The following is a 27,412-nucleotide window of genomic DNA, read 5'->3' on the forward strand; positions in this document are numbered from 1 at the left end:
CGCCGTTCCCTTCCGTTCCCGCCACTACGTCAGGGGGGGGGAGGAGGAGGAATTTAGGCGGGAAACGGCCGCGCGCGCGCGCCAGCCTGTGCTCGCGCCTGCGCCTTTGCACGCCCTCGGGGCCTACCTCAGGTAAGGAAGGTGCAGCGATGGGGGCAGGAAAGGAGGGGGTCGGGCTTGATCCGGGCGCCCTGGGGGGAGGAAGGAGCATCGAGCGCCTATTCGAAGGGAAGTGAAAAGCCTGAGTTCCTCTCGGCCCTTTTCGGGTTTAGCCCGTGGGCGGTGCGTCCACTCTGCACACACACACACATGCCCGTTTTCTCACGGAAATGGAGGGGGGAGATGAGGCCCTCAGGATGGCTCCTTCGCAGGTGTCTGCCCTGCTTTCTGAGTATAGGTGTCGTGCCTGTGAGAAAAAGGGGAGAGATCGGTGTTGGGTTTCTTTTTTTTTAGTACCCTGCTTTTTATTGCCCAAAGGACGGCGGACAGATACCTTCCCCTTCCTCTTTGAAGTCGATGGGGCTGAGAGAGCTCTGAGATAATTGTGACAGGTCCAAGTTAACTCAGCGGGACTCCTGTGTCTCAGAGGGGCTTACAATCACCTTCCCCTTCCTCTCCTCACACAAATATCTTTGAAGCAGATGGGGCTGAGAGCTCTGAGAGAACTGTGACTGGCCCAAGTTCACCCAACAGGCCTCCTATGCCTCAGAGGGGCTTACAGTCACCTCCCCCTTCCTTTCCCCACGCAAATATCTTTGGAGCAGATGGGGCTGAGAGAGCTCTGAGAGAACTGTGACTGGCCCAAGTTCACCCAACAGGCCTATGTCTCAGAGGGGCTTACAATCACCTTCCCCTTCCTCTCCCCAAAGCAAATACCTTTGAAGCAGATGGGGCTGAGAGCTCTGAGAGAACTGTGGCTGGCCCAAGTTCACCCAGCAGGCCTCCTGTGTCTCATAGGGGCTTACACTCACCTTCCCTTCCTCTCACCACAATAGACATCCTGTGAGTTAGGTAGCTAGGGCTGAGAGAGCTCTGAGAGCTTTAACTGTTCCAAGTTTGCCAGCTGGCTGCATGTGGAGGAGGAATGGGGAATCCAACCCAGTTCAAATTAGAGGCTGCTGCTCTTAACCACCACACCATGTTTGTGTAGCCTAGGCTGATGGTGGAGGTGCAAAATCTGAACCAGGGGACAAAATTATGATGACCTGCCCTAATGCGAAGACATTTCTTCACACTTCTGAACTTCCCTTCTGACTAGCTAGGAAGTTTGCAGGATTTTTGTGCGTGGCTGCCTTGAGAGTCAAGGATCGCTACTTGAGGCACTGCTTCCCCCCCACCAAATGTTGACAGTTCTTGAGAGTGAAATGGAAACAGTTCTTGAAAGTGAAATGGCAACAAACGAAAGGGCGCTTGTGGCACCTCAAAGATTAGCAGAAGTCTTATCGCTGCATAACTGTGCACTTTAAAAAGTCCCCTTTTTGCAAGAGGTTCATGTTATGTTTAAAGATGAGCTGATTTTCTGTGCTAGAATCTGCTATGTGGCAGAAATAAATGTGTCTTGTGGCACCTTAAAGATTTAACGAGATGTAAATTTTGTTCCAGGGGAAACTTGTGAACTAAAAAGCTCACTCCAAAGCTGTTTTTTTGTGCTGCAATAAGTTACCCCTCTGTAGTTATTGCTTTTAATGGAAATTGTTACTGAGGGAAAAACCATGGCTCAGTGGTAAGAGTATCTATCAGCTTGGCTTGCAGAAGACCCCAGGTTCAGTCTCCAGCCTTTCCAGATAAAAGGGCCAAGTAGTAGGTGATGTGAAAGACCTTGACCTGAGATCCTGGGAGAAGGGTGACTGTGAGTGTAAGTAGACAAGACTGACCTAGATGGGCCTGAAGGCCTGATTCAGTGTAAGACAGCTTCACGTGTGTGATCCATGTACTGTTTTAGTGAGACAGTATAGGGCAGGCTACTGTGGTTGAGAGAGCCAGAGGGTTGTCCTGGCAGTAATCCTTGGCATGAGAGTAGGGTTAATAACAGTACATGGAAGTTCTGTTTTCACATGAAATATGGGAAGGTGAATGAAGAAGAAGAGTTGGTTCTTATATGTCGCTTTTCACTACCTGAAGGAGGCTCAAAGTGGCTTACAGTCGCCTTCCCATTCCTCTCCCCACTCTGTGGAGTGGGTGAGGCTGAGAGAGCCCTGGTATCTCTGCTCGGTCAGAACAGTTTTATCAGTGCCGTGGCGAGCCCAAGGTCACCCAGCTAATTGCATGTGGGGGAGCGCAGAATCGAACCTGGCATGCCAGATTAGAAGTCTGCACTCCTAACCACTACACCAAACTGGCTCTATGATGAACCTATGATGGTAGGGCTTGATGTATGTCTTGTAATATTGCTACTTGAGTGCATATGGAGGACAGAGTTGGCATCTGGAATTGCTGATGTGTGACTATAAAATAGTCCATTACATTAATATCATAGAGTTGGAAGGGGCCATACAGGCCATCTAGTCCAACCCCCTGCTCAATGCAGGATCAGCCAAAAGCATCCAGGATAAGTAGCCTTGCAGCTGCTGCTTGAAGACTGTCAGTGAGGGGGAGTTCACCACCTCCTTAGTTGGGTCCCTGATTTAAAGGGTTGCCTGGGAAGCAAGTAAACACTTAACTTTGAAGGTCTGATATGTGAGAGGTGACACTGCTCTGGAGAATAGGATGAGAAGAGGCTCTAGGTCTCATTTGTTATTTGATTGAACAGATGGCATTTTTATAGTTATAGCTCTGTTCTTGCTGCCTTTGTGTTGGAAGTATTAGGCATGTGATGTGTTTCCCAGGATTCTGTAGAATTCGATGGGGTTATACTTCAAATAGAATGAGAACTGAGATCAGAAGGTTACAGTGTAACCTGCTTGGATGATTGGAGTACAATCAAAATACCAAGAATCAACTACAGATATGGGCAGTCTTATTTTATTACTTTCATTTGCACGTTGCCTTTTCTCCCAGTGGGGTTCCAAAGCAGCTTACATTGTTATCATCTCCTCTGTTGGAGAATTAACAGCAGGAACACAGATTTAAAACAAAAGAACTATCAAAGTGCATCAGCTCTAGTGGTCTGTGGCTTTATAGTCTGTAATAATTTAAGTATATTTAGAAAACTCAAATGGGACAGTATTGTGAAGCACATCCATTTTAGTGGATGGAAATTTGAGCCTCCATTGGGAGTCAATCTCTTGCTTTTAGTTTGTTAACAGAGGAGTGCTCTTGGTTTTTGTTATCCCTTCCTTTTACCAGGGGTTAATACAGCTGTCTTAATTGGGTATAAATGATGCAAAGCTGCAATTAGGAAGAGAAGAAAGAATGTGCAGTCTGTCCCCAAAGTGAAAGGGATCACTAAAAGTAAGTTAATATGTATACTAATGTCACTAGTCTATTGTTTGGAGGTGGATTTAGCACAAAAATCTTTGCCTCACTTGTCAGATCGTAAGCATTTTTCTTAGAATCTAGCCCCACTGATTTCACTGGTAGGCAGTTACATCAGCATAAGTGCGCTTACAAAACTCTGCCTTGTAAACTTTGTGTGCCTTTCTATTGTGAGCAGTGCAAGGTGTGGAGTGGCTTGACTGGGATTTGCTTCTTTCTTAACATGTAGAATGCTGGGTTCCTGCGGTATGCAGAAGTGCCACCAAGAGGCCCTAAAAAGGAATCGTGTCTCCCTAGCAAAACAGCTGGTGCTGAAGGAATTGCTGGAACATCTCATAGAAAAAGATGTTATCACTATCGAAATGGTGGAGATTATACAGGTACACTGAGTCTTGTCAGAAACTGGATTTAAGTTTTAACAGTCCAAACGTATCTTCTAACATTATAGTACATTCTACTAACACACACAAAAATTCTTGAGTGCAACATGCTGCTATGAATATGGTTGTTTTTTAAATTTATTATTAGATTTTTATACTGCCCTTCCAAGAAGCTTAGGGCGGTTTACATGCTAATAAAAAACATATAACATAAATCTAGCTGAAAACATAATCGTATTTCCTTAGAAATTTAAAATCAATAAATATTTACATTTCCTGTTTTTCCTAGCCTTTACTGGCCAGGAGCATCTGTTTTCTTCCCACATGTAGCGTGTGGGAAAGTGATAAGTCAATGTTTTGGATATTTTGGTGTTGCAGATGTCTATTTAAATACATAGGGTGTTGCTGAGTTCTGGACCTCAACGGTAGGCCCGGTGGAACGACTCCATCTTGCAGGCCCTGTTGAACTGTTTTTGGTTCTGCAGGGCCCTGGTCTCCTTTGGGAGAATGTTTCACCAGTCCGGTGCCAGGGCTGAGGAAGCCCTGCCTCTGGTTGAGGCCCATTTTATTTCTCTTTAGTAGATCTTTAGTTGATTTTGTGTACTCAAGTGTAATCTTGGAGGGACATCGGGGAGAATGTGGTCCTGCAGAATGAAGATCCCAGACTGTTTAGGGCTTTAAAGGTAAATACCAATACCTTTAAATTTGATTTGGTCTCCCACCTGGAACTAGTGAAGCTGGGAGAGTATTGATCAAATATGTTCTCTTCACGTGAAAGGCTGCTGTATTTTGGACTAGCTGGATCTTCCAGATCAGATATAAGGGTAGCTCTACGTAGAGAGTTGCAATAGTCTAGTCTGAAGGTGACTGCTCCATGGATCACTGTGGCTAGGTCAGATGTTGACAGGTAGAGTGCTAGCCGCCGGGCCTGGTGTAAGTGGTAAAATGCCTGCAGACAGTGATTGTGACCTTTGGCCTCCATGAGTAATGTGGAGTCCAGAGTCACACCAAGCCTTTTGGCAGTGGCTAAAGGCAATATAGATTACATAGTTTCATTAACTAAAGCAGGCTTTCTCAACCAAGGGTTTCATGAAACCCTAGGGTTTCTTAATGGCCCTGGAAGGGTTTCCCAAATGGGTGGGAGTTAATTAATTTTTATACATCTTTAAGATTTGTTAAACATTTATTGGGTGATATGACTTTATATATGGTCATGTTGATGGCCAATGATGGTTCTGGAGGGGGAGAGGCTACTGGTGGGCATGTTCACAGCTATGCTTCCCAATTAGATTCTACACGATCGTGTCACTTCTGGGGTTTCTTGAAGCTTGAATGTTGCAGGAGTTTCTCAATGGCAAAAAAGTTGAAGAAGGCTGGACTGAAGCAAGCTTGTAACAAGCCACTTGGAAATCAGTTTGCTTAAATTGGAGTGGCTTTACATGGGATTGCAGTGCTGGTTCTTTTCTCTCTCAGATACCATTATGTTCTATGTGCCCAATGCAGACAAGTTCATATGAATAAATTAATTAAATTGCAGGCTAATAACTTATGGATTTGTTTGCTAATCTGGAAAGCATCAGCAATGGAAGTATGATGAATGCCAGCAAGATGCTTGACCAGTTAAAGGTTTCAGTTCTGAAACAGCTTTTATGTTGGCGTAAGGAGTCAGTTATTGAACCAACATTGCTTTGTCTGTCAGTTTCCAGCAGCTCACAGAATTTTTGCTTTTTAAGACAGTTCTCTGTTTCAAACAACCCTGTTCCTCCTGAATCAGAGGGCTGCTGTTGAAGTATTCTCATTCTATAATTTTATTTTCATCATCAGTGGTCTTGCTGTGTTACTGGGTATTGCAGTGTCACCAATACACTGCAATAATGTAAAAGGCTAGAAATCAGGAAAACACTATGAGGCATACTATTCCAGCAGCAAACATAAACAAATTATATACTTAATTTTTAAAAAAGATGTAAGGTTACTGATTAAATTATGTATATATCAGTTATGTATGTATGTATGTATGTATGTATGTATGGCCCAAGGGAAGGAATGTTCATTTTGTATCAGCGTCAAGCATAATATGACTACATAATCTCAGTGACGGTCATTTAGGTTTTTTATGATGCTTTGGATATTACTTTTCCTGTCAAAGCCATACATATTATTCTCTGAGACTTTTCTAAGTGGTGTGAAAGGTGTGTCATGTGGAATACAGAGCTAGGGTACAAATGGAATGCATGCTAGGCTTTGACAGATGTGACAGCGTATTTTTCAAATTGTCATATATTTTTAATATTTTCTTCTTGGATGTAGGCCAAGGATGGGAATTTCAGCCAAAATGTAGAATTTCTAAACTTACTACCTAAAAGAGGTCCCAAAGCCTTCTTGTCCTTCTGTGAAGCTTTACAAGAAACCAAACAGCAGCACTTGGCAGAAATGCTCCTGAGCACCATCCCCAACCAGAGCAATGGAACCACAAAGGTAAGGAAAGGCCAAATTAAAAATGAGAAAGGAGCACACCTGGGTTTAGTGAACTCACACTGGCCTCTCATGTGACTGTCCTGATTCAGAACATGGGTTGATTTTTTTGATTATCATAAGGCCAGTAAAAGCTTCTTGTGTGTCTTTCACTACATGTTGGTAGCCTTTCATGCGTAAGGAGATTTAGAATCATAGAATAATATAGTTGGAAGGTACTTCATGGGTCATCAACCCCCTGCACTATGCAGGACACTCACATCGCTATCGCTCATCCACTGTAACCTGCCACCCCCTTGAACCTTCACAGAATCAGCCTCTCCGTCAGATGGCTATCCAGCCTCTGTTTAAAAATCTCCAAAGATGGAGAGCCCACCACCTCCCGAGGAAGCCTGTTCCACTGAGAAACCACTCTGTCAGGAACTTATTCCAGATGTTGAGACGGAATTTCTTTTGAGCCTGTAGACACTTTCAAATGAATAGTGTCTCATGTGTTGTCCTGTTTTTTGGTTTGCTATTAGGACTTTTTTTTTTTTTTTACACAGGACAACACTAAAAAGGACCCATAGTTAAATATGAGGGATAGGAACAGATCGCAAGTGACGGGATTACCTAATTGCTTGTTATAATTTCACGTTGTCACAAAACAACATTGCTGTTGAAGATAGCCCCAGAAGCAATCTGTATGAGATTTCCCCAGACAGAACAGATCCTTGAGCAGACTTCATGGAATCTGTAGTCATGTCCAGCAGGTACCAGCCAAATGTTACGTGATGTCTCTTGGTACCTGGAACAGCTCTTATGGAATCCCATCAGTTCCAGAATTCTCCCCAGAAACTTGGTGAAACATGGTGGTGGGATGGAATAATCTTCCAGTTACATTTAAGTGTTTCTGATCAATCTCATATGCAGTATTGATACTGTTGGACTTAAAGTCTGCCCATGAGGCTGGGAGTTCAATCCCAGCAGCTGGCTCAAGGTTGACTCAGCCTTCCATCCTTCCGAGGTTGGTAAAATGAGTACCCAGCTTGCTGGGGGGTAAACGGTAATGACTGGGGAAGGCACTGGCAAACTACCCCATATTAAATCTGCCATGAAAACGCTAGAAGGCGTCACCCCAAGGGTCAGACATGACCCGGTGCTTTACCTTTATCTTTAAATGACAGCCACAACCAACCTGAAAGGGAGTATGCTTTAAGAATCAGTTATCTGCTATAGGAAATGAATTAACATAAATTTTCTTTATATTCTGGTTAAGCAATAAAACTTTATGGGAAAAGAACCTACTTGAATTTTCTCGCTGGTTCTACCGTGTCTTGGAACAATATTGTGACATTAATACTAACTAGTAAGATTTCTGCTTATTCTCTCTAGAAAATAAGCAAACGCTGGCAAGGGCTCATGGGAATTGTAGTCCATGGACATCTGGAGGACCACAGGTTGACTACCCCTGCTCTAGAGTTAAGAATAGATGGGAATTGTATTCTGTACAAAGAATATAGCAAACTGTAACTTGTATTTATTGTATATTAAGCTTCAGAGAACTTTGCAAAGGGGACAGTAGCACACACAGCGTGTCTGTCGTGTTAATGAGCATCTGTAAGAGAAATAAGCTACATGTGGGCTTTGCTCAGGCTTTCCGTTGCCGTAATTGTTTTCAGTGAGAATAGCGTCCTCCTGTTTCTGTATCATTTAACTATGGCCAGCATACTGTTCTGTTACTGTCCCTACTCTGTCCTTTAAATGAAAGCACTGAATTCGGCATTTTGCTTCTGATGGTGCCCGGTTGCTTGAAGAAGTGGAGCAAATATTGAGGAAATATCATTCACCATAGTTGCAGATCAAGAACTTGTATTGTTAGTACACAGCATAATAGTATAAGGCAATGTGATTAAATTAAATTTCCAGAGAAATACCTCTGATCCTAATGTGTGTGCACAGCCATTTGCAAGGGTGCACTGCCTCTGTCTGAGGTATCCTGTGGTGAAGGCCAGACCTCCCACTGTTAGGAAATATCTCGCACTATAATTATCCCCAGTTGTAGTATTTTATTTTTCCCGGTATCAGTTTATGACATCTATTCACTTAGAATGAGTTCCCTTGAACCCATAGGATTGAACTGATCAACCATGGTCTGTTAGATTGTTTACACTGTTAGAATGTTATCTTCTTTGTTGCCTTTCATTCGTTACAATCCCTGAGTTTGATGTATTCTTGTTTACGTTTCATGTGAATTGCCCTGAGCCTTAGGGAAGGGCGATATATAAATGTAATTAAATAAATAAATAGAAAAGGGCAAACACACAGATGACATAATGGAAGGCTAAGTCTGCCCTTGGTAGTCAGCTTCTGGAGTGAGAAAAAGAAATCCACATAGATACTACCTAGTGTATATACACACTGATACCCCTGCCTTGGTATTGATATGCCTCTGGGATTTATGTTGCATCCCAGTTTCTTTATATCATTTAGATACTTTCCATGCTTTCAGCAAAAATCAATATAGGCTGATCAATATACTTTTATAGGTAGTCACCCAAAATCTAAGTAGTGGGATCGACGGATGTGTGGGGATCTGTGAATCTGCAATCCTGTTTTAAGATTGCACAGCTGGTTAAAACTTTCTGGAAGACTTCTTGTTGGTGATTTCCTGGATCTGTTTCTCTCTTACAGTTCAATCATGACTATGAAGAAAGATTGTCATTTCCTGTCCCTGAATCAGGAAACATGCAGAAAAGACAACGCTTGCATCATGGTAAGTTTACAATGCAATTTGACTCCCCCCCCCTGCTGTGATGGTTAAAACTTCCCCTTAAAATAATAATATTGAATATTTAGTGTGCCGGAGTTCCATATTATATTACAAACCATATTTTGGGCATAAACATTTGAAATAAAAATGCGCCCTGCCTGACACACTATCAGTGTTCACAAACTTAAGAAGTGACTTTTCTATCACTAAGGAGGACAAATTGTCAAGTTTCCTTTTCTGTCTCAGGTTGAATGAAGTTCAAACATTGCTCAGTGTTAGGAAAGGAGCTTTAGATAGAGATTAAACCTGGAAATATGTTAGGCCTTGGGCAGTGTTTTGAAGGACTGACAGTAAGAAGTTAGTGTGAAAAGACCACTTCCACATCTGGCCTGCCCTTGCTCTCTCCAAATGTACTTGCAAGCAATAAGGAAGTATGTGGCCGACCTTTGGGTTTGCCAGAATTTGTTCTTTTATGGAGAGCTAATTTTGCTTGATGTGTTTGTGAACAGGTCCCTTGAGATTTTGTAAAATGGTCATGGTTAGTGACCCTCGGCAACATCTGTGACTCTGAAGATATTTTCCCCAGTATTCAAGAACACACCCAAGTATATTATACTTGTTGGGAATGCAGTTGGAAATAGCCAGGATGTTGTGGAAACCACAAAAGAAATGGTTATATCAGTCATTTGAAGATAAAGAACAACTGTCCTATGGGAAGGTCAAAACTAGCCTAATATGTACTAAGAAATGATGAGTGTAAATTAAAATTTTAAGTATATTGGGAATAAGCAACCGGTGCCAGGTTTTTGTATTTATATGTTTGTAAATATAATTGTAGTGCTCCAAGCTGAACCAGTTTAGAAAACAAATGAAACCCAGCAAATTAGTCTTGTTGCACTGCTATCTCATGTCGGTTCCTGGAAAGATAAAATGCCCTCTAACATTCTGCCTGTTTAAGACCAACTCTTGAGGAAATGCACATGCTTTCTAATAGAAACTCTTAGTAATAGATGGCAACCACTTACTTTGTGGAGCCTGACCACTTAAAAGCGGCAAAAAGTAGATCACAGTGTGGAGGTTAGTGTCTCTTTACAAAAAGGATTCCTGCTGTATGTTTTAGCGAAGTTCTTGCAGTTCACTTGCAGGGGTGAAGTAAAACGGTGTTACGAAAGCTAACCTAGTTTTTATACACCAAGTCCAGATTTTATGCCCAAATCTCTGGGATTCAGCTGTACCCTGCTGATTTTTTAAATTGCAAACTCTTTCATTATTAACCAGTAACCAAATAAATTATTCAGTGGATAGTTTTGCCATCTGTGTCTGTTAGCAATAGCTGAAATACGGGCATAGCACAAAGTTATAATTGGCTGCCATTAGTCATCTTTGGCTGCTTGCAGAGGACACGGTCCCTGGGTTTGTGGAAATCATGAAAATTCAGCTTTCTGAGAATCAAACAGGAATGAGAAGAAAAATCAGAGAAAGTACATATATGCGTGGATTTGGGTGTTACATGAATAGTATGTATTAAGCTTAAATAGCTATTAATACCCTTTCTACATGGCATTGAAATAAACTGAATTAATTTTTAAACTAGTACTAAAGTTGACAACCTCTAAAAGTGTCACTATCATAATTTTTATTTTTAACACCTCAAAAGTTGAAGTTATAATATAAAGAATTGTTTTATTTAATTTTTTTGCCTACCTGTCTAGATAGATTCTTTTGCGCAGAGACTGAAGCTCTCCACTCTAAAATGTACTTATTAATGACCTAGTATGTTCCAAGATTGCAGTCTTAAAACAGTCTTATAGGAGATAGCCCCATGAAATCCAATGGGACTAACAGAAAATATGCAGTGTGTGTCACTGAACACCGAAAAGCTTTGTCACAGAACGTAGTAGCAACGTGTCTTTTGTTTTTAAAAGTGTCTCCCCACCCCCAAACAAGGAGTGAAATGGGGTGCTTTTAATAGCGCTGAAAAAGAAATACCAGGATGATTTGGATGCTATGTGAGCCTTAAAGCAACTGATCATACAATATATCAATGTGGCTTTTTGGGTCCATCTAGATATTTGAAACTGTCTACAGGAGGGGTAGTCAAACTGCGGCCCTCCAGATGTCCATGGACTACAATTCCCAGGAGCCCCTGTCAGCGAATCCTGAGAATTGTAGTCCATGGACATCTGGAGGGCCGCAGTTTGACTACCCCTGGTCTACAGTGTTGTGCATAAACAAGCAAGACATTTTCCTAAGTGCACATAACCTTGCAAATTATACACTGCTGCAAGACACTTGTTTAAAAGATTCACGGTGGCAGTTCTGTGCATATTTATTCAGAGGATAGTCATACCTAAGTCAAGGATTGTGTTATCAGGATATAACTAAAGAATTAGCTATGCAAGCCCATGACAGTCTTCTGTCTGATGTCCTCCCCCCACCTCTGACCTGTTTATCGAACACACCATTTCATAAAGTCTGGTGTGATTGTGAAGGAGGTTAGTGATAGGTCTCTATAAGCAGCCCAGCTTTCCTCCTGAGACCTGATCCAGCTCTTGGCAGTAGGCGGAGTCTTTGGGTCTTGGGTCTCTCTTTATCCCCTCTAGCTCTGCTCTCTTTTCCTGCTGCTCTGCCTCCTGTCATAGTTGCTGATATATCTGTTCTTTTTTCAAATGTGTCTGTTTTCCAGATAAGACAAAAACTGAGTGAATAAGATAGCTTCTTACAAAGGAAGTTATGCATGTAGGTGAATAAACAAGAACGTTACAGTATTGCTAAGGGAATTATAGAAAATCTAATGTTAAACATTTAGCCATTATCTAGCTTTGAATTCAGATAAAACCTTAAAAGCTTCTAAGTGCTTGGCAATTTCCATGAATTAGGTACAGATTCTGTCCAAAATTTTTTCCCAAGCTACCATGATTGGTTGCTTCAAAATGCTTTGATACTCAAAAAGAGCTTGTTTCTATTAAAGTGAAAAGATTTTCCATTTTGACATCTTAATGGTTCCAGGTATTTCCCAAATTATTGTAGTTGCATAGGAGTTTTAAGTTTTATTGCTAAAACATCATCTTCCTGCCTGATGATTTGAATTTCTTCTTTGCAGAATCAATGGATTATTCCTTGGATAATGGAGACGGTCCACATTACCCTCAAGTGAAGGCTTGCACACCAGCATTCTACCGTGCTCACCAGCATCTGGTGAGTAATTGAAGTTGTAGAAGCTGAGAGCATCTCTTCTCTCTAAAGAAGTAGATAATCCACAAAAAAGACAGTTTCATACATGGGCTGAATGGTATTAACAAGTGTGATCTGTTCTCATGTCAGTCAGACCCACATCCTACATGAACACGCCTACTTCACCAAACTGAAGCCAGAGTCAGAAAGATTGCCAATCAAAGTAGAGAACCTTCTCCTTGGTTGTCCTTGACTTCAATGGGTTTTATTAGCCACTTAGATAGAAGGAATAATTTTTGTGGGAATCAAGAGACGAAGTGATGGGTCTTCAGTGCAGAGTTGGCTGGAAGAATCAAGGCAGGAGTTTAGCAGAATATCAGAAAAAGGTTTATTAAGTAGAACCAATTAACACAATTGCAGTAAAGGTGGTATTTATATATGCTACAGTATCAAAATACTAAGGAGTCTATTGATACCAGTACCTTCCCCTCAACATTCACACAGTATTTACCAACATTATGCAGTGTATATTACAGAGAATGAAAGGGAGAAGAGAGGGAGGAAAGAAGTGACAGCATGTAGAGCACAAGAAGCCCTACCTGTTCCTTTCTGGAAAGGGATTTCTGGGAGTGTCTTATAGCAGGGGTAGTCAACCTGTGGTCCTCCAGATGTTCACGGACTACAATTCCCATTAGCCCATGCCAGCAAACGCTGGCAGGGGCTCATGGGAATTGTAGTCTATGAACATCTGGAGGACCACAGGTTGACTACCCCTGTCTTATAGCATTAAAGTATTTGAGAACTACTAACATTCAGATGTGTGAAGCTTGGTGAGGCAGTATCAAGGCTGACCTGTGAGAGAACTGTTCTGTCTTGAACCCTTAACCTGAATTTGGGCCAGTGAACTCACAGCAACAGAACAGCATTGTTCCAGTGTATAGTTCAGGCCAGCAAAAATAATAAAGCTGACTTCTTAAGAATACTGACTAAAGAGGGTCTTCTTCAAGTTCTGGCAAATTTCAGTCCTAAGCAAGCAGCAAAGTCCATAATTGATGTAGAATATGGTGCATGCAACTACAAGGGATAGAGAGGGCAAGTAGGGTAGGGAAAGAAGGAAGGTCTAGCTTAGATTACGTTTTATAGAAAATGAAAGGCCTGTTGTCGCCTGATCTCCTTCAGTCACCTTGCTGTCTTCAAGGAATCTTCTGGAAGATGAGGCTCAAACCCATCCTCCCCTCAAATCTGTATCCAGCTGTAATCAGTGAACTAATTCATAAATCTGAAAAAAGGACCTTGGTGGTTTAAAGTTGGGAGTGAATGGCTAGCATGTATAGCTGGCTAGATAGAGCAGGGGGGAAAAAACCCTTTCAAGCATCTTACTCAGAAAATGGCTCCGCTTGACAGGGAACCAACCAGGAGTCCTGGCAGTGGTTTGGGGAATAGATCATGTGGAATAGAACTGCGGGGCAGCCAGTGATATTAGACCTGAGAAAATACGCAGACAAATCCAGGAATGAACACAAGTCAGAAGGCTTGAGGGGGCAGCAGCTCTTGATATGCAGGAGAATAAGAGCATGTTTGATTTACCTGGGAGTAATTTCCTACATTGGTTTTGAAAGTAGAATTATGGGAAAGTGGTAAGGCTTCAGGTGGGGAAGAGGCGTATGTGGAGGGCTTTCCAGATAAGGAAAACAGGGATGAGAAAAGGTTAGGACATTTCTCTGGAGTAGCTTCCATCTGTTACAGATTGAGGTCAGTGAAAGTCCTTTCTGTTAGGCAGGACTGTCCTTTCTGTTAGGCAAGGCCAGGCAATAGGATACTGTATCTAAAAGAACCTTGATTGAATTGAAGCACAATAAAAATAATAGTTACAGATCTGGCTGTCCTGATTAAGTTTTTTCCTGCGGTGCTTTGTTTTGTGCCATACTACACCTTCCTGTGACTGAGCTAGCTGGCCATTGTATTTCTTGATTAAAAACTTCAAAATGATTTCCTCCTGCCTATTCAAGCTGACTCCCTTTTTCCTGCAAATACCCTCCAGCTTAATTTTCGGATGACCTTCCTGAATTTCGCTGCATGTGTAGGCCGGTTGTAGACCAAGGCTGAGGTCAACAAAACAAAAGCAGAATGGTTATGGCAATAAGAAAGAAGTGCCAATCCAGGAAGTAAATATTTACTGGAAAATAGCTGTAACTGGGAAAACGTGAGCATCAACAAAACTCTTTAAAATTTATACCAAACAATGGAGGCAGGTGTTGCTACCAATCTGCTTTGATGTTCCCCATGTTCTTATTCCCTTCCCTCCTCTGTAATGCCTTGTTATGATAACACACACCTAGGAACTTCCTTTGCTTCTTAGTCCAGTCCTGAAGCGCAGTACCCCTTAGCTCCTTTGCAGCCATTTGATTTCCCCACCCCACCCATACATTCTTGGGCATAGCTGTTTTTACTGTGGCACATAACAATATTTTAGAACTGGAATCCCATTTCTGAGCAGCAGGCTTGGACACGGATGGAAAAAAACGCAAAGTGTCTTAAACACTAGCATCTAGTCTTTACTGTTGAGAATTTTGCTAGCCTTCAGTCTGTACACAGTGACATCCCTAAAGCACCTGTATCTTTGCATTTGTCTATAACTGCCTAGGTGCATCTGATTGTTTTTGTTAGGTGCGAAGTCGTGTCTGACCCATCGCGACCTCATGGACAATGATCCTCCAGGCCTTCCTGTCCTCTTCCATTCCCCGGAGTCCATTTAAGTTCGCACCGACTGCTTCAGTGATTCCATCCAGCCACCTCATTCTCTGCCGTCCCCTTCTTCTTTTGCCCTCAACCGCTCCCAGCATTAGGCTCTTCTCCAGTGAGTCCTTCCTTCTCATGAGGTGGCCGAAGTATTTGAGTTTCATCTTCAGGATCTGGCCTTCTAAGGAGCAGTCCGGGCCGATCTCCTCTAGGACTGACTGGTTTGTTCGCCTTGCACTATCTGACTGATAGTGAAGAACTTTATTAGCATCTCATAATTGTATTAATTTCTTATGGGCCAGGAAATGGGGTTAATCAGATTCTGCTTTCCACAGGCATACAGGTTGATCTCGCGCCCCCGAGGCTTGGCACTCATACTTAGCAACGTGCGTTTCAGCGGTGAGAAGGATCTAGAGTTCCGCTCTGGTGGGGATGTGGACCATGCTGCGCTACAGAAACTCTTTGAATACCTTGGCTACCGGGTGTTTGTGCAGCATGATCAGACTGCACAGGTGAGTCTGGAGAACAGAGCAAGTATGACAAATGCCTGCGTCTGGAACTTACTGTTAAGAAACACTGGGTTTCTGGAGACATAGGGACTGACATGCTTTCTATCATGAAAACGCTTGTTGATGCTTAAGCAAACATTTGTGTTAATTTCATTTCCATTCATTTTATTATTACATTTATATCCTGTCCCTCCTGACCAGTTGACTCGGGGCAGCTTGCAGAGTAAAATGGGCCCAGTAGCCCCAATACAATAAAACCAAAAACACTCGCCCCCCCAATATATTAACAATAAAACAGTATAACAGCAGCAAGATGGCAGGCAAAAATCAAAATACCTCCCAATAACTCTCCCCCCCCCCTGCCCATATCCCCGATGATGTTATATACAGGCTGTCAGATGTACCATATGGAATTATCATCATCCCTGTCTCAATACTGCATTTTAAGGTGCTTTGTGCCTATGGGTGGTAGTGGTGGTATATATTGAAATAATTTCCCAACAAGAGTACTTGCTAGTATACCAGCAGTGAGGATAGCCTTCAGCACTGGTGACGTATGCCACTGGCCTACTGTGAGGCTAGAACCTGGTTAAAGTTAAAGTTAGGCAAGCTTAAATTGGAACAAAATAGGTGCACTCAGTTGTGCTTCGGAAAGGGTTGCAAGCACAGCAGCAGGGAGGACATTTTCACTCCATGTCTTCCTTGGTTGGTATATATCCTTTTTTGTACTCAAATAAACTTCATTGAATTCAGTGAGCTTTATTCCCTGGTAAGTGTGCCCATGATGATTCTCCAATCCTGTGCATGCTTAATTTGGCAGGAAACCTGCAAAGGGTGGAACAATGAACTGTAACCACGTTCTTTTCAGAGTCCATAAAGGTAAAGGTATCCCCTGTGCAAGCACCGAGTCATGTCTGACCCTTGGGGTGACACCCTCTAGCGTTTTCTTGGCAGACTCAATACAAGGTGGTATGCCATTCCCTTCCCCAGTCATTAACATTTTACCCCCCAGCAAGCTTGAGTACTCATTTTACTGACCTTGGAAGGATGGAAGGCTGAGTCAACCTTGAGCCGGCTGCTGGGATCGACCTCCCAGCCTCATGGTCAGAGCTTCAGACAGCATGTCAGCTGCCTTACCACCCTGCACCACAAGAGGCTCTTCAGAGTCTATAACTTGCAGCATTTTACTGTCCTGATGTCCATACTGAAAATGAAAGCCTGTCATCCGGTACTCTGAAACGTTCTGTGCCTGGGTGGCACCGTGTAAACCTTCGTCATGGTATTGAAGGGCAAAGTGCCGGTCATGAAAACAGCAGAACAAGACCAACCGCAGATAAGATGTTTCTGTGTACTGGGCGGGGGCCCCAGATAGGCAGAAAAACAGAACTTGTGAACTAACCATAAGGAAAATGGGAGGGTTGAAGGATGACCCTTTTAAAGCAAGACAAATACAGAAATGCAGACACTCACCAGTTCAAGCTCCTGAGGGCTTTCTGAAGAAGGAAGTTCTGAGTACTTCTATGTGCGAAAGGTTTCCCACTCACATCTATGTCATTTCTCACCTCCCCCTCTTGCAGTTTCTTGTGGGCTTTCAGCTTCTTGTTAGTAGCAAACTTCATATTCAGGTTCTTCTTGCTAGCCAGAGAAAAAGGTCCACGGACAAGGTCAGGATTTCTGCTTACTTGAGTTCCCTAATTGTGCAGGTGGTGATGGAAGTAGATGGTTGAAAATAGTTGGAGAGGAGTTCAAGGAAGGATGGAAGTGGGCAGGAATGGACAGATTTGCTTGCTTTATAGCATAGATCAGGAGATTTCAGTAGCTCACGTGTTTCCCTTATCATGCCTCAGTGGCCTGAATAGCCCAAGCTAAGCAGGGCTGCCCATAGTTAGTACTCAGTATGGGAGACCACCAAGGACGGCTGAGGGTTGCTATATGGGCAGAGGCAATGACAAAGTACCTCTCCTCATTTCTTGCCTGTAACACTGAGGGAATAAGGCAGTGGTGAATTGGTGGCAGTTTCTTAGGATTCCTCACACACACACACACACCGCTTGTAATATGTAAGTCCCATACAATACAGTAACAGTCCAGAAACAATTCAATCAGCATCTTCCGTTCTCCCATTCCAGTATGCCGCAAATTGGTGCCATTGCTCCATAACTGCCCTCCTCATGAGTTTATTTTGCATTAACTTCTTGGCAATCAAGTCTCCTGTAGCCGATGATTTTGCTTCCAAAAAGTTACTTAATAAACTAATGTGCAGTTTTTACATTTCTGCAATGTATGACATAAGTGCCTTCCTCCAGTTTAATGACTTCAGGTTTTTTTTTTATCATGCATAAACCTTTTATCATGCATAAACCTGGAATTATTTTGCTGGATGAAAGCCGTGCCCTCTAATCCAGGGGGGCCCCAAGTCTTTTTTGAGCCTGCGGGCACCTTTGGAATTCTGACATAGTACGGCGGGCACAGCCACAGACAAGAACGGCTTACCTTCAGTCAAACAGTGACAAACTGGTGCCAAAGCAACATGTTTGAAAATCTGCACAGCAATTAAATTTCTAGTGGCAGATAAGAAACCTTGCTGGGGAACAGCCCCACCTGGCCCTGGCCCCTTGTAAAAACACTTGGTGCCAGGAAAGGTGCCAGGCAAGTTCCACGTTGTCCACAGCCACCCCGTTGGGGATCCTTGCTCTCTTTCTGCATTTCCCCCTCTAATCTGTCCCCTTTGTGGTTGCAATAAATCTCACTCTGTTGTGATGTGTCAGAAGCTTGCATTTTTTAGTTAGCTAGGACATGCAGATCGTAGAATCACTGATTTTAGTTCTGTCTTCAGGAAATGCAGGAAGAATTGGAAAAATTTTCAAAGAATCCAGCTCACAGAGAAGTAGATTCTTGCGTGGTGTCACTTCTCTCACACGGCGTAGAGGGTGGAGTCTATGGCGTGGATGGCAAACTACTTCAGGTACTTTACCATATATGGGGTTCCTCCTTAGGGCAGCAGGTCAGTCATGCGAGGTAGATGAAATTGGCAACCCTTGGCTAATACTGCTGTAACAGAACCTGACCTGAAGTAGAATTGAGGGTGTTCAGGGGAGGGCAATGTCTAGGAAAGCGTGGGTGTTGGTGCTTTGTTGAACGTTGCTAACCGCCTTGTCCTTTTCACAGTTGCCGGAAATTTTCAGGCTCTTTGATAATGCAAACTGCCCCGGACTGCAAAACAAGCCCAAAATGTTTTTCATTCAGGCATGCCGGGGAGGTAAGTGACTGGATGAGGAACGGATGGGTGGGTCTCACAAACCATTCGCCCTTTCTGTGCAGCTTGCTCTCAACTCTCCTCTTTGCTTCTCTCAGGTGTAAGCGGAACCCACATTCACCTCCCTGCCTTGCTGTTGCCACTACCTCTCTCTGTAAGTGCTTCTCACTCTGCATGGCATGTGGTCAGTGCATCACAGACCCTGCAGCACCATGGGGAAGGAGCAGGGAGACCCTTTGTAATAATTCCCACTGTCAAGCATGTGTGGTGTAGGTTGTCTAGCCACACTAATCACAAACCAGCATCCAGAGGTTTTTATCTGTGTGCTGGAATTTTATCTCAGCTGCTCTTTTTTACTCTCATCGCTTGAACTATGACATACTCTCATTTTTGCTGGACCTCAAGGAATGAGTTAACTGCAGCTTTGGGGGTTAGCAGTGCATCTTCTGGAAAATCCTCTGTAAGACAGAAGCATTACGATCTCCTTCAAAAGGGAAAATCCACTGAGAAAGTTGATGGTTCTGAGATTCCAACTTTCTCTGTTAAGACCATTGCTCTATTATATCTAGACAGCTTTGCAAGATTTAGAAATTCAGGCATCAAAATGTTCTCTCCTCCACTAATTTTTAGTGGCAGACTCTTTTCTTGCTCTGTGTGTGAGAGAAAGACTAATACAGAGATAGATGTGAGAAATGAAAAGTCATTGGAAACATTGATGGGTTACAACTTTCACTGCCTATATAGTGTTTCAGGGAGACTGTGATTTAAGTCCTATAGCTGCACAGACAGAGGGAACTGATGGTGTTGGATCTTAACTTGGTTTCTTTTCTGCACAGCAGCCTTCTGTGTCCTCAGACATTGCTGGAATTTTGAGATTCCATGGAGCACAGGGGGATGCAGAGAAAGTGTTGGGGAAGTTAGAAATCAGGTGAAATCACCACCCCCTGCTCTTGTGCAAGTGGAAAGCTTGTCCCATCACATCTTCTGAAGTGAAGACAATTGCAAGGTCTAGTTGATCTTTCAACTGCAGCTGTGTATGTAGAATCTGAGTAAGCCTTCCTGCATGAGCTAGGTAAAACAGATAGCTCTTGCAACTATTTCTGCATTTTACTTTATTCTTGTATGCTCTAGAACAGTGGTTCTCAACCTTCCTAATGCCATGACCCTTTAATAGACCCCAGATGTTGTGGTGACCCCAACCATTAAATGCCAGTGTTCTTGCACAGAAATTAAACCCAAACTGACCAATGGCGTGAAGATCCATCGTTCATGATTGTGTATAAATTGTTTTTTCCCCAGGGTTTCTCAGTTCAGTTCTGCCTCTTGTCCCACCATGCCGATCTCGTTCTTTTCTGCTGCTCCAGACAGACGAACACTCTATCATGATCTACCCCGCAAGGCTGTTGTATGGATGGCACCCCCCCCCCCAGCCAAGCGGCTTGCCCTGCCACAACCGGTTGAGAACCACTGCTCTAGAAAATACATTATTTTTCCTAGAGTCACTTTCATGAAAGCATACTGAGAGTGCTTATATGGAATGCATAGGTTAAAGCTAGTTATTTTAGAGGGAAATCAGTATAAGAAGACATAAGCAGCACAGCTGATTACAAGAGAGATGCCATTTCCCCCCCTGTACTTAGAAGCGTCTTAGATTCCTTGTTTCCTGCTTTAGAGCTTTCTTTCCAGTCTTACCTGGGCAGTGAAAAAAACAGATTTCTATTATGGGAACAGTTTATCACGGCATTCATCATTAACTTCGGCTAATTTACAACATCTTGGGCTAGTCAGTGCCTGGAAGCAGAAGCATGTTTTCTGTCTCCTGTGGAAATCCTCTTAGATGTGAGAAATCCTGGCATGCTGTGCCTGCCAAATTTTGTGTCAGCTTTAGGAGGAATTGCTTTGAATAGATTTTGAAGTCAGGACTGCTGGGATGAGCTTTGCATCAGCTGAGGTTAAGCTTGTCTCCTTGAGGCAAGACAGAGTTTCTGACCTTGAAGAAAGTTGTTGCCTTTAACTTCACTGACCATCACAATTTAACGGTTGGCAGTTTGGTCTTGTTCTGCAGGTTTGCTACTAGCAGGCTAAGTTGTGTAAATGTGCAGGTGTTAGCTGACTGAACATACTTTAAGGTAAAGGTAAAGGTGTGCAAGCACCGAGTCATGTCTGACCCTCGGAGTGACGCCCTCTAGCGTTTTCATGGCAGACTCGATACGGGGTGGTTTGCCAGTGCCTTCCCCAGTCATTACCGTTTACCCCCCAGCAAGCAAGCTGGGTACTCATTTTACCGACCTCGGAAGGATGGAAGGCTGAGTCAACCTTGAGCAGGCTGCTGGGATTGAACTCCCAGCCACATGGGCAAAGCTTTCAGACGGCTGCCTTACCACTCTGCGCCACAAGAGGCTCTTAAACATACTTTTATCAATATGATTTTATTCAGACATGAGCCAGATAATTGTGAGCAGAGCTGTTTACACAGTGGGACTTTCCCACCCCACACTCCTGTCTACAGCCCTTTTTCCCCACTGGAAATCAACTCCTGAGGGACCTATGGGAATGGATGCCATTTGGCACAGAGGTCTGCAGCTGGAAGGGGGAACTCTCTGGTATATGCAGTAATACCTTTGGGCAAGCAGAGTTGCTTTCCACATGTGTCAACAGGAGTTTGGGTCTGGGGTATCTGCTGTATGACTTGAGAGTTGAATTGGACCCTCCCTTCTTGAAGTAGATGTGTCCATTCATGATTTGAACTTTGTAGAACCACAGCTGGAGAGTCCAATGCTGCCAGCCTTACTGACTGCAGTAATTTTCCTTTTGGAGAAACAGTAATGGCTCCTATGCCGTGTTCCTTATTGCATCTGTTTTGTTTCGGTTACTTGGGTGATCGGTGCTTCGAAGTGTATTCTACAACTCCAGAGAGTTCTGTCTTAACTATTAGGTGTTATATCACACATTCCATGTATGTCTTAACAACAAGAAAGAGCTCTGGCCCAGATTTTTCCTGTCCTGTTTACCCTAACACCTTTAAACTGCTTATATATGTGTGTGTTGCTATATATAAGAAGTCCTTTGGGTATTTTGTACTGTGTGAGGGAGGGGTGTGGTGATTATAAAAAAGGCATGATGATGGGCACTGGGTTCATGGTTTTAGAAACACTGTTTTTCTTCATGCTTTTCTCCCATATTCGCTTCTCTCGCCATTGGTAACCTTGCTTCTAATCTGTCCAAGAAAGATATAATAGTCTCTTACGAGTACTCCTAAACTTGCTTGTCTTTCCTGCTTATAGTATTTTGATTCTAGCACTCTTTACCATTTCAGTTGGAACCTTGATTTTTCATGCTGCCATGTGTTTTATGAATTCCAAAGTCTTGGTTTAATTAGGGAACCTATCTTTGTGTATAATACAGTCCAAAATAGCAATTCGGTAGGTATCAGTACTGGGGGGAGGGGAGGGGTTGCCAAGTTTCCATTTTTGACTGTTACTAACATTTCCTACAAGTACAGGAGCGAGAAAGCTGGAAGGGATTGCTGTTTGTCATTACAAATATTGTTTGTTTAAAAATTTATTTCCTGCTGCTCTTGGCAAGCTGGCTCACGCCGGGTTACAAGCTAAAAATCCCGCTACAATAAAACTAGATGCTCAGCAGCTAGTTTTCCTTGCTCCTCCGCTACTAGCTTCCTCTGCCAATCTCTGTGGGAGCCTTCAGAAATCTCAGGAATCAGAGCCTGGCTTGCACATGGCTTGCTTTTCATGCAACAAGTGTAAGACTCTTAATCCCATGTGCATTGGTAGCAGTGCCGTGCCTCCAGCGTCCACTGGTCAGCTAAGGTCTCGGGCATATAATGTAGACACAAGTGGCTTATGAGGGTCTCATCCTGGCCCAAAAGAGTGGAATGGTCTGGGAATGCTTGGCTCTTGTCCTCACAGGGATAAGCATTGCTTGACTACAACAACAACAACAAGCCTTTAATAGCATATAAAAGTACAATATAAGAAGGGAAAGTGCAAAAGGATCCACTGCTAGTGAAAACATAGGCAAAGATCATGCTTTAGGGTAAGACATACTACATTCACGATTTCTCATGGCAAGATATAAAAACTTTGCAACTGGTTCAGTTATATCAAGGTTCTGGGATGTCAAAAAACCCCTGAATCTTACGTTCATCCGAATGCAGTGAGTTAAGAAATTTAGCTCGGATCAAGGAATAAAATGGACAGTGGAAGAAAACGTGTGTAATTGATTCTATACAGCATTGTCCACAGGGGCACAACCTAGCTGAATACGGGGATCTGTTGAAATCTCCCCTATAGAACAGCAGAAGGTTAGAGCATTAGTTCTAGCTAACATGAATGCTCTACGCCTGTGGTCCCCAACCACCGGGTTGCGGCCCGGTGCCGGGCCACAAAGGCCCTGACACCAGACTGTGGCTCCCTCTCCCCGCCCTCCCCCTGTAAGAAACTTCCCATGCCGCAAGCTTGTGGCCCGGCAAGCTTCTTACTGTGGGAGGAGGGGAGAGGGAAGCAGGGCCATGTGTGGCCGAAAACGCACATGCGCGGCACTCGCCCTCCCTGCTGCTGCCGGTCCCCAGCCTGAAAAAGGTTGGGGACCACTACTCTACGCTGTTGTGTGATGATTAGATGGTAGAAGTACGCAGCTAGGGGTATTGTTTGACTACTGAATGGTGTCCTTAAAAGAAGCCCAACAGAGCTGCATGTGTTTGTGTTTCTGTTCTTTTGTTTCCTCTTAATAGATGAGACTGACCGGGGAGTGGACCAGATAGATGGGAGTGAACGTGCCGATTCTCCAGGCTGCGAAGAAAGCGATGCTAAGCTGGAGGAGAATTCCAGGCTGCGCCTGCCCACATGTTCTGATATGATCTGTGGTTACGCCTGTTTGAAAGGTATCTGGGTTAAGAACTGGGAATAGCACAAAAGTATCGCATCTTTGAACTGAGCTGAGCTGAAATAGAAACTGAATTGTGTTTATTCGTTTACAGGCACAGCGGCCATGCGGAACACCAAGCGAGGCTCCTGGTATGTTGAGGCTCTCACCTCCGTGTTTGCAGAGGATTCCCAGAATACGCACGTGGCGGACATGCTTGTGAAGGTGAGCGGGTTTGCGTTTGGAAAGCTCTGAATGTTTCCCTCTCCGCTGAGCCTCATGCCTGTGCGCCTGCGTGCATACCCATGCGTCCCTGTGACAGAAGAGCCGCAATAATTAAACGCAGGTTTGCGCTTTCCTTTCTGAGGTCTAGCTTTGTATCTAATGCCCCCCACAGAGTAAGTGGCATGAATAAGTAATGTCTTATTGTAAATACTGAAGTTCAGTGATATTTGAACAAAGAGAAATGCTTTGAAAAATTCTGTTAACTCTCTCGGCCTTTATTCAGCCTGACGTTATCTTCTCTGTCTTTAGGTGAACGGGTTGATCAAGCAACGGGAAGGCTATGCCCCTGGCACAGAGTTCCACCGCTGCAAGGAGATGTCGGAGTACTGCAGCACTCTCTGCCGGGATCTGTACCTATTCCCAGGCATCTACCCTGGGAACTAACGCTGCCGTTCTTTCCCTAAAGGCAGTGATGGGGATGACTTTCTTTGTAGCCCTGAGGCTATGAAACGACTTGTCTGAGGGGGTCTGGGAGGTGCTCTCCCTTATGGCATCTAACAGGAGGTGTCAGACCCGCCTCATTCAGAAACCGTTTGGCTGACGAGCCATTGAGCGTTGCCACGTCTCTGTTGTGCTTCTGCCATTTTTATATGAGCTACCTTGAGCCTTGGTAAAGGCAGCAGGTAACAGTGTGGTAAGTTAGCAGACAGTGGCTAGCCAAGCCGGTTTTCCTAATGCCTGTGAAAGCTTCACTAACATTGCTCTCCAGTAGAATATGGTTATGGCGGGTTCCTGTAACTGACATCAGGTTTTTATAAGCTTCATTTTCCATTTGGATGCTCAAATTTGCAAATGGTGGGTGGCACCTTAATGATGACCCGTTCATGGGCATTTGTTACAAACAGGAACATGAAGAGGGGAAAATTACCCCATGGGGTTTTTTCTTTTAGAAAAAAAAGGGGGGGGGAGAGAAAATGTATAGTTTTGAAAAATGTCTTTTATAGTTTTATATACATTTCTACGCTTTAAGAGAAGTTCATGTTCAACGCTGTGCAGCAACAAAACAGCTGGCTAAGCTGAAATGTGACTCTTGCCCTAAACCTGAGAGGAAGTGCATTTGCACAGGTGTCTGCCCACCTGTTGGTGGTGCAGGAGGCTGTGGCTGAACCGCCTCCTATCCCTGGTGTGGCTGGCTAGCTCTGAGTGGCCCCTGAATCTCATTCTAATTACTATTGCAGCAAACCATAGTTGGTTGCTGCAGCCAAACCAAAGCAGTACTTTATTTGCTTCCTTCAAAGCAACTGTTTGGTTTTTGAACTGTGCTGAATGGGGCGGGTCAGGGAGAGTATGTGAAGTTGAGGTTCCACAGGCTTGTTTCTAACTATGTCATAGGAAAAAAAAATCAGTAGGGGCTTTTGAAGCAGTCAGTCAAGCATCTGCATTCTGTAAAGACTCCCGAGTACATCAGAACCAATTTTGTGTTTCCGAGATCCAGAGTGGTGATTTCTAACGTCGGCCTAGCGTGGCAAGCTGCATTATGTGCAGTCTTGCAGTTTTATTTAAGGGGTCCTTCTTGCTTGTACTCCTTGCCTGCCCTTTCCTATCACTCCCAATTCCTTCTCTCCCTTCCTGAGCCACGCATGCATCAACAGGGAGTCCTTGGCAAAATGCCTCTGCGACTCTGATCTTGCCTCCTGCTGGCAGCTGCAAAAAGTTAAGACTATTATTTTATAGAGATTATTTTATCATCTTGCTTTTTGTAAGGTGTATATAGACTGACTGCTTTCTTCTGAACGAGGAGGCAGGTATACTGATCTCTTGCGGGGGGCCTGCCTGGGTGTAACCGCTGCTTACCTTGGGCAAACCTAGAAGTTACTTGTGACACGAACCTCAACCCGACTGTCCTTTTTGCAGACAGACATGACGTTGGGTCACTCATATTCCTAAACACACCAGGGCCTAATTTGGCTCTGGACTGTGGCACGGAAGAAGGAGAACCTACAGTTCCTTCCTACTTCTGAGCCAAAACAGCTGTGGAGGTGATAGTTGCCTTACTCTGGGGTGGTAGGTTTGCCAAATGCAACTTGTGGAGCACTGACTCCACCTATGCTACAGGTAACCTCTAGTTTAGCCGTCGGGTGAGTGGTAGAATAGGAGATCGGTCTATTAGTGTGGATTATTGGAATCAGACCCCCCGTAGGCCTGGGCTTGACCATGCACTTTTTTCTCTTAGCTGGTCTACGCTGCACTGCTTTAATAATTTTAAAATATTGCTACTTCAAAGCTACGTATCCCTTAAATTCGTGGAGAATTACTAACTTCAGCTGATGCATCATGGGAAGGAAATCTTTTTGCTTTTCTACTAGACATACCCTCCGAGGAAGTGGCCAAGGGTAAGGGCGGGGAGTTCTGCTTGACTAACAATGTTATTAATGCCTTTTAAACATTTATAGTACTGTAAGCAGTTCTTAGTTCTTTTAGGGGTGGTCTCCTTTAAGTAAAGGGTGAAATGTCAGTTTCCTTTATTCATATAAAGGTGTGCTCCAATGGTGAAACTCCAGTGCACAAAAGTTCTTGGTGCCTAAAGAATCAGAACGGCGTTTAATTGGGTTGTTGCAGAGGATCCGAAAGGTTGCTTTTCCTCCTGCTTTTCTCAATAATGTTGCAACTTTGGGTTTGTTGTCCACTGGTTTGTATTCATGTACCCTAATAAACCTGCTGACAAGGGCCAAGCCCCTTAAGTTGAATTAGCTGCCCTTCCACTCTGAAGAGCTCTGTGAATCCTCTTTGCTCAATAATTTGTGCTATAGTTTTAAAACAAATATAATTAAGGGGAAAAAAATAGAAATATCTGTTGGGGGAAACCAGAGCTCTCAACAGTTATATTTGTTGCAGTTCCTGGTTGGATTTTTAAAGATGATTGTATTTTCCATACAAGAAACCTATTTCAGAGCCAGTGGGCAGCTTAATATTGAGCTCAGCGTGCCAGTTAGGAGTTCATATTGTGGCCAAAGGAGAAGCAGAGTTGGGGTCCTTACTTCTCCACAGATTGGTGCTTGGTGTCTGTGTCCATGCAGCTGTCTCTCCCTGCGTTTGGAAAAGGGGAGCCCGTGTTGTTATCACTGCCATTTTTGATAATAGACGTTTGTATATTGACCGCCTCCGTGGGCAAATAATAAAGCAATTCAGTTTCCTAACAGATGCGTCTCCTCTCATCTTGTGAGTTTTTCTTTGCCTCTGATTCTAGAGTTCCTATGCAGCCGGTGGGTTGGCTTAAGAGCCAGCTTGGTGTAGTGGTTAGGAGTACGGACTTCTAATCTGGCAAGTCGGGTTCGATTCTGCACTCCCCCACATGCAGCCAGCTGGGTGACCTTGGGCTTGCCACAGCACTGATAAAGATGTTCTGACCGAGCAGTGATATCAAGGCTCTCTCAGCCCCACCTACCTCACAGGGTGTCTCTTGTGGGGAGAGGAAGGGGAAGGCAAATGTAACCCACTTTGAGACTCCTTCGGGTAGAGAAAAGTGGCATATAAGAACCAACTCTTCTTCTTCAGTAATATCAGGGATCTCTCAGCCTCCCCTCCCTCACAGGATGTTTGTTGTGGG

The 27,412-nt window shown here is 43.7% G+C and overlaps 1 protein-coding gene across 3 annotated transcripts; it reads left to right on the forward strand.

Annotated features, from left to right (window-relative positions):
• On the forward strand, positions 1–27,004 carry CASP2 (caspase 2). Of its 3 annotated transcripts, none has more exons than XR_013232701.1 (11): positions 1–132; positions 3,644–3,794; positions 6,105–6,272; positions 8,943–9,024; positions 12,125–12,219; positions 15,270–15,446; positions 18,280–18,408; positions 18,612–18,702; positions 18,798–18,853; positions 23,450–23,599; positions 23,696–23,809. XR_013232701.1 is itself a non-coding variant. In XM_077345853.1 (11 exons), exons 2-11 carry the CDS (start codon positions 3,645–3,647, stop codon positions 24,247–24,249), a joined length of 1,287 nt encoding a protein of 428 aa, XP_077201968.1. In that variant the 5' UTR covers positions 1–132; position 3,644; the 3' UTR covers positions 24,250–27,004. The 3 variants fall into 3 exon arrangements, 2 of the variants coding, with proteins under 2 accessions (XP_077201968.1, XP_077201969.1); XM_077345853.1 differs by lacking the exon at positions 18,798–18,853 and adding an exon at positions 24,115–27,004 and having other exon boundaries at positions 23,696–23,805; XM_077345854.1 differs by lacking the exons at positions 1–132; positions 18,798–18,853 and adding exons at positions 2,639–3,390; positions 24,115–27,004 and having other exon boundaries at positions 23,696–23,805.
• Positions 27,005–27,412: the final 408 nt, after the last annotated feature.

This window comes from Paroedura picta, chromosome 7, assembly GCF_049243985.1.
Source record: "Paroedura picta isolate Pp20150507F chromosome 7, Ppicta_v3.0, whole genome shotgun sequence".
NCBI classification, from domain to species: Eukaryota; Metazoa; Chordata; class Lepidosauria; order Squamata; family Gekkonidae; genus Paroedura; species Paroedura picta.

Excerpts from the sequence above, each read along its gene's own strand:
- CASP2 (XM_077345853.1), top strand. The coding sequence starts at position 3,645 with ATGCTGGGTTCCTGCGGTATGCAGAAGTGCCACCAAGAGGCCCTAAAA. Across the intron at positions 6,273-8,942 it reads AGAGCAATGGAACCACAAAG|TTCAATCATGACTATGAAGA; the intron begins GTAAGGAAAGGC and ends TCTCTCTTACAG. Across the intron at positions 23,600-23,695 it reads TGGTTACGCCTGTTTGAAAG|GCACAGCGGCCATGCGGAAC; the intron begins GTATCTGGGTTA and ends ATTCGTTTACAG.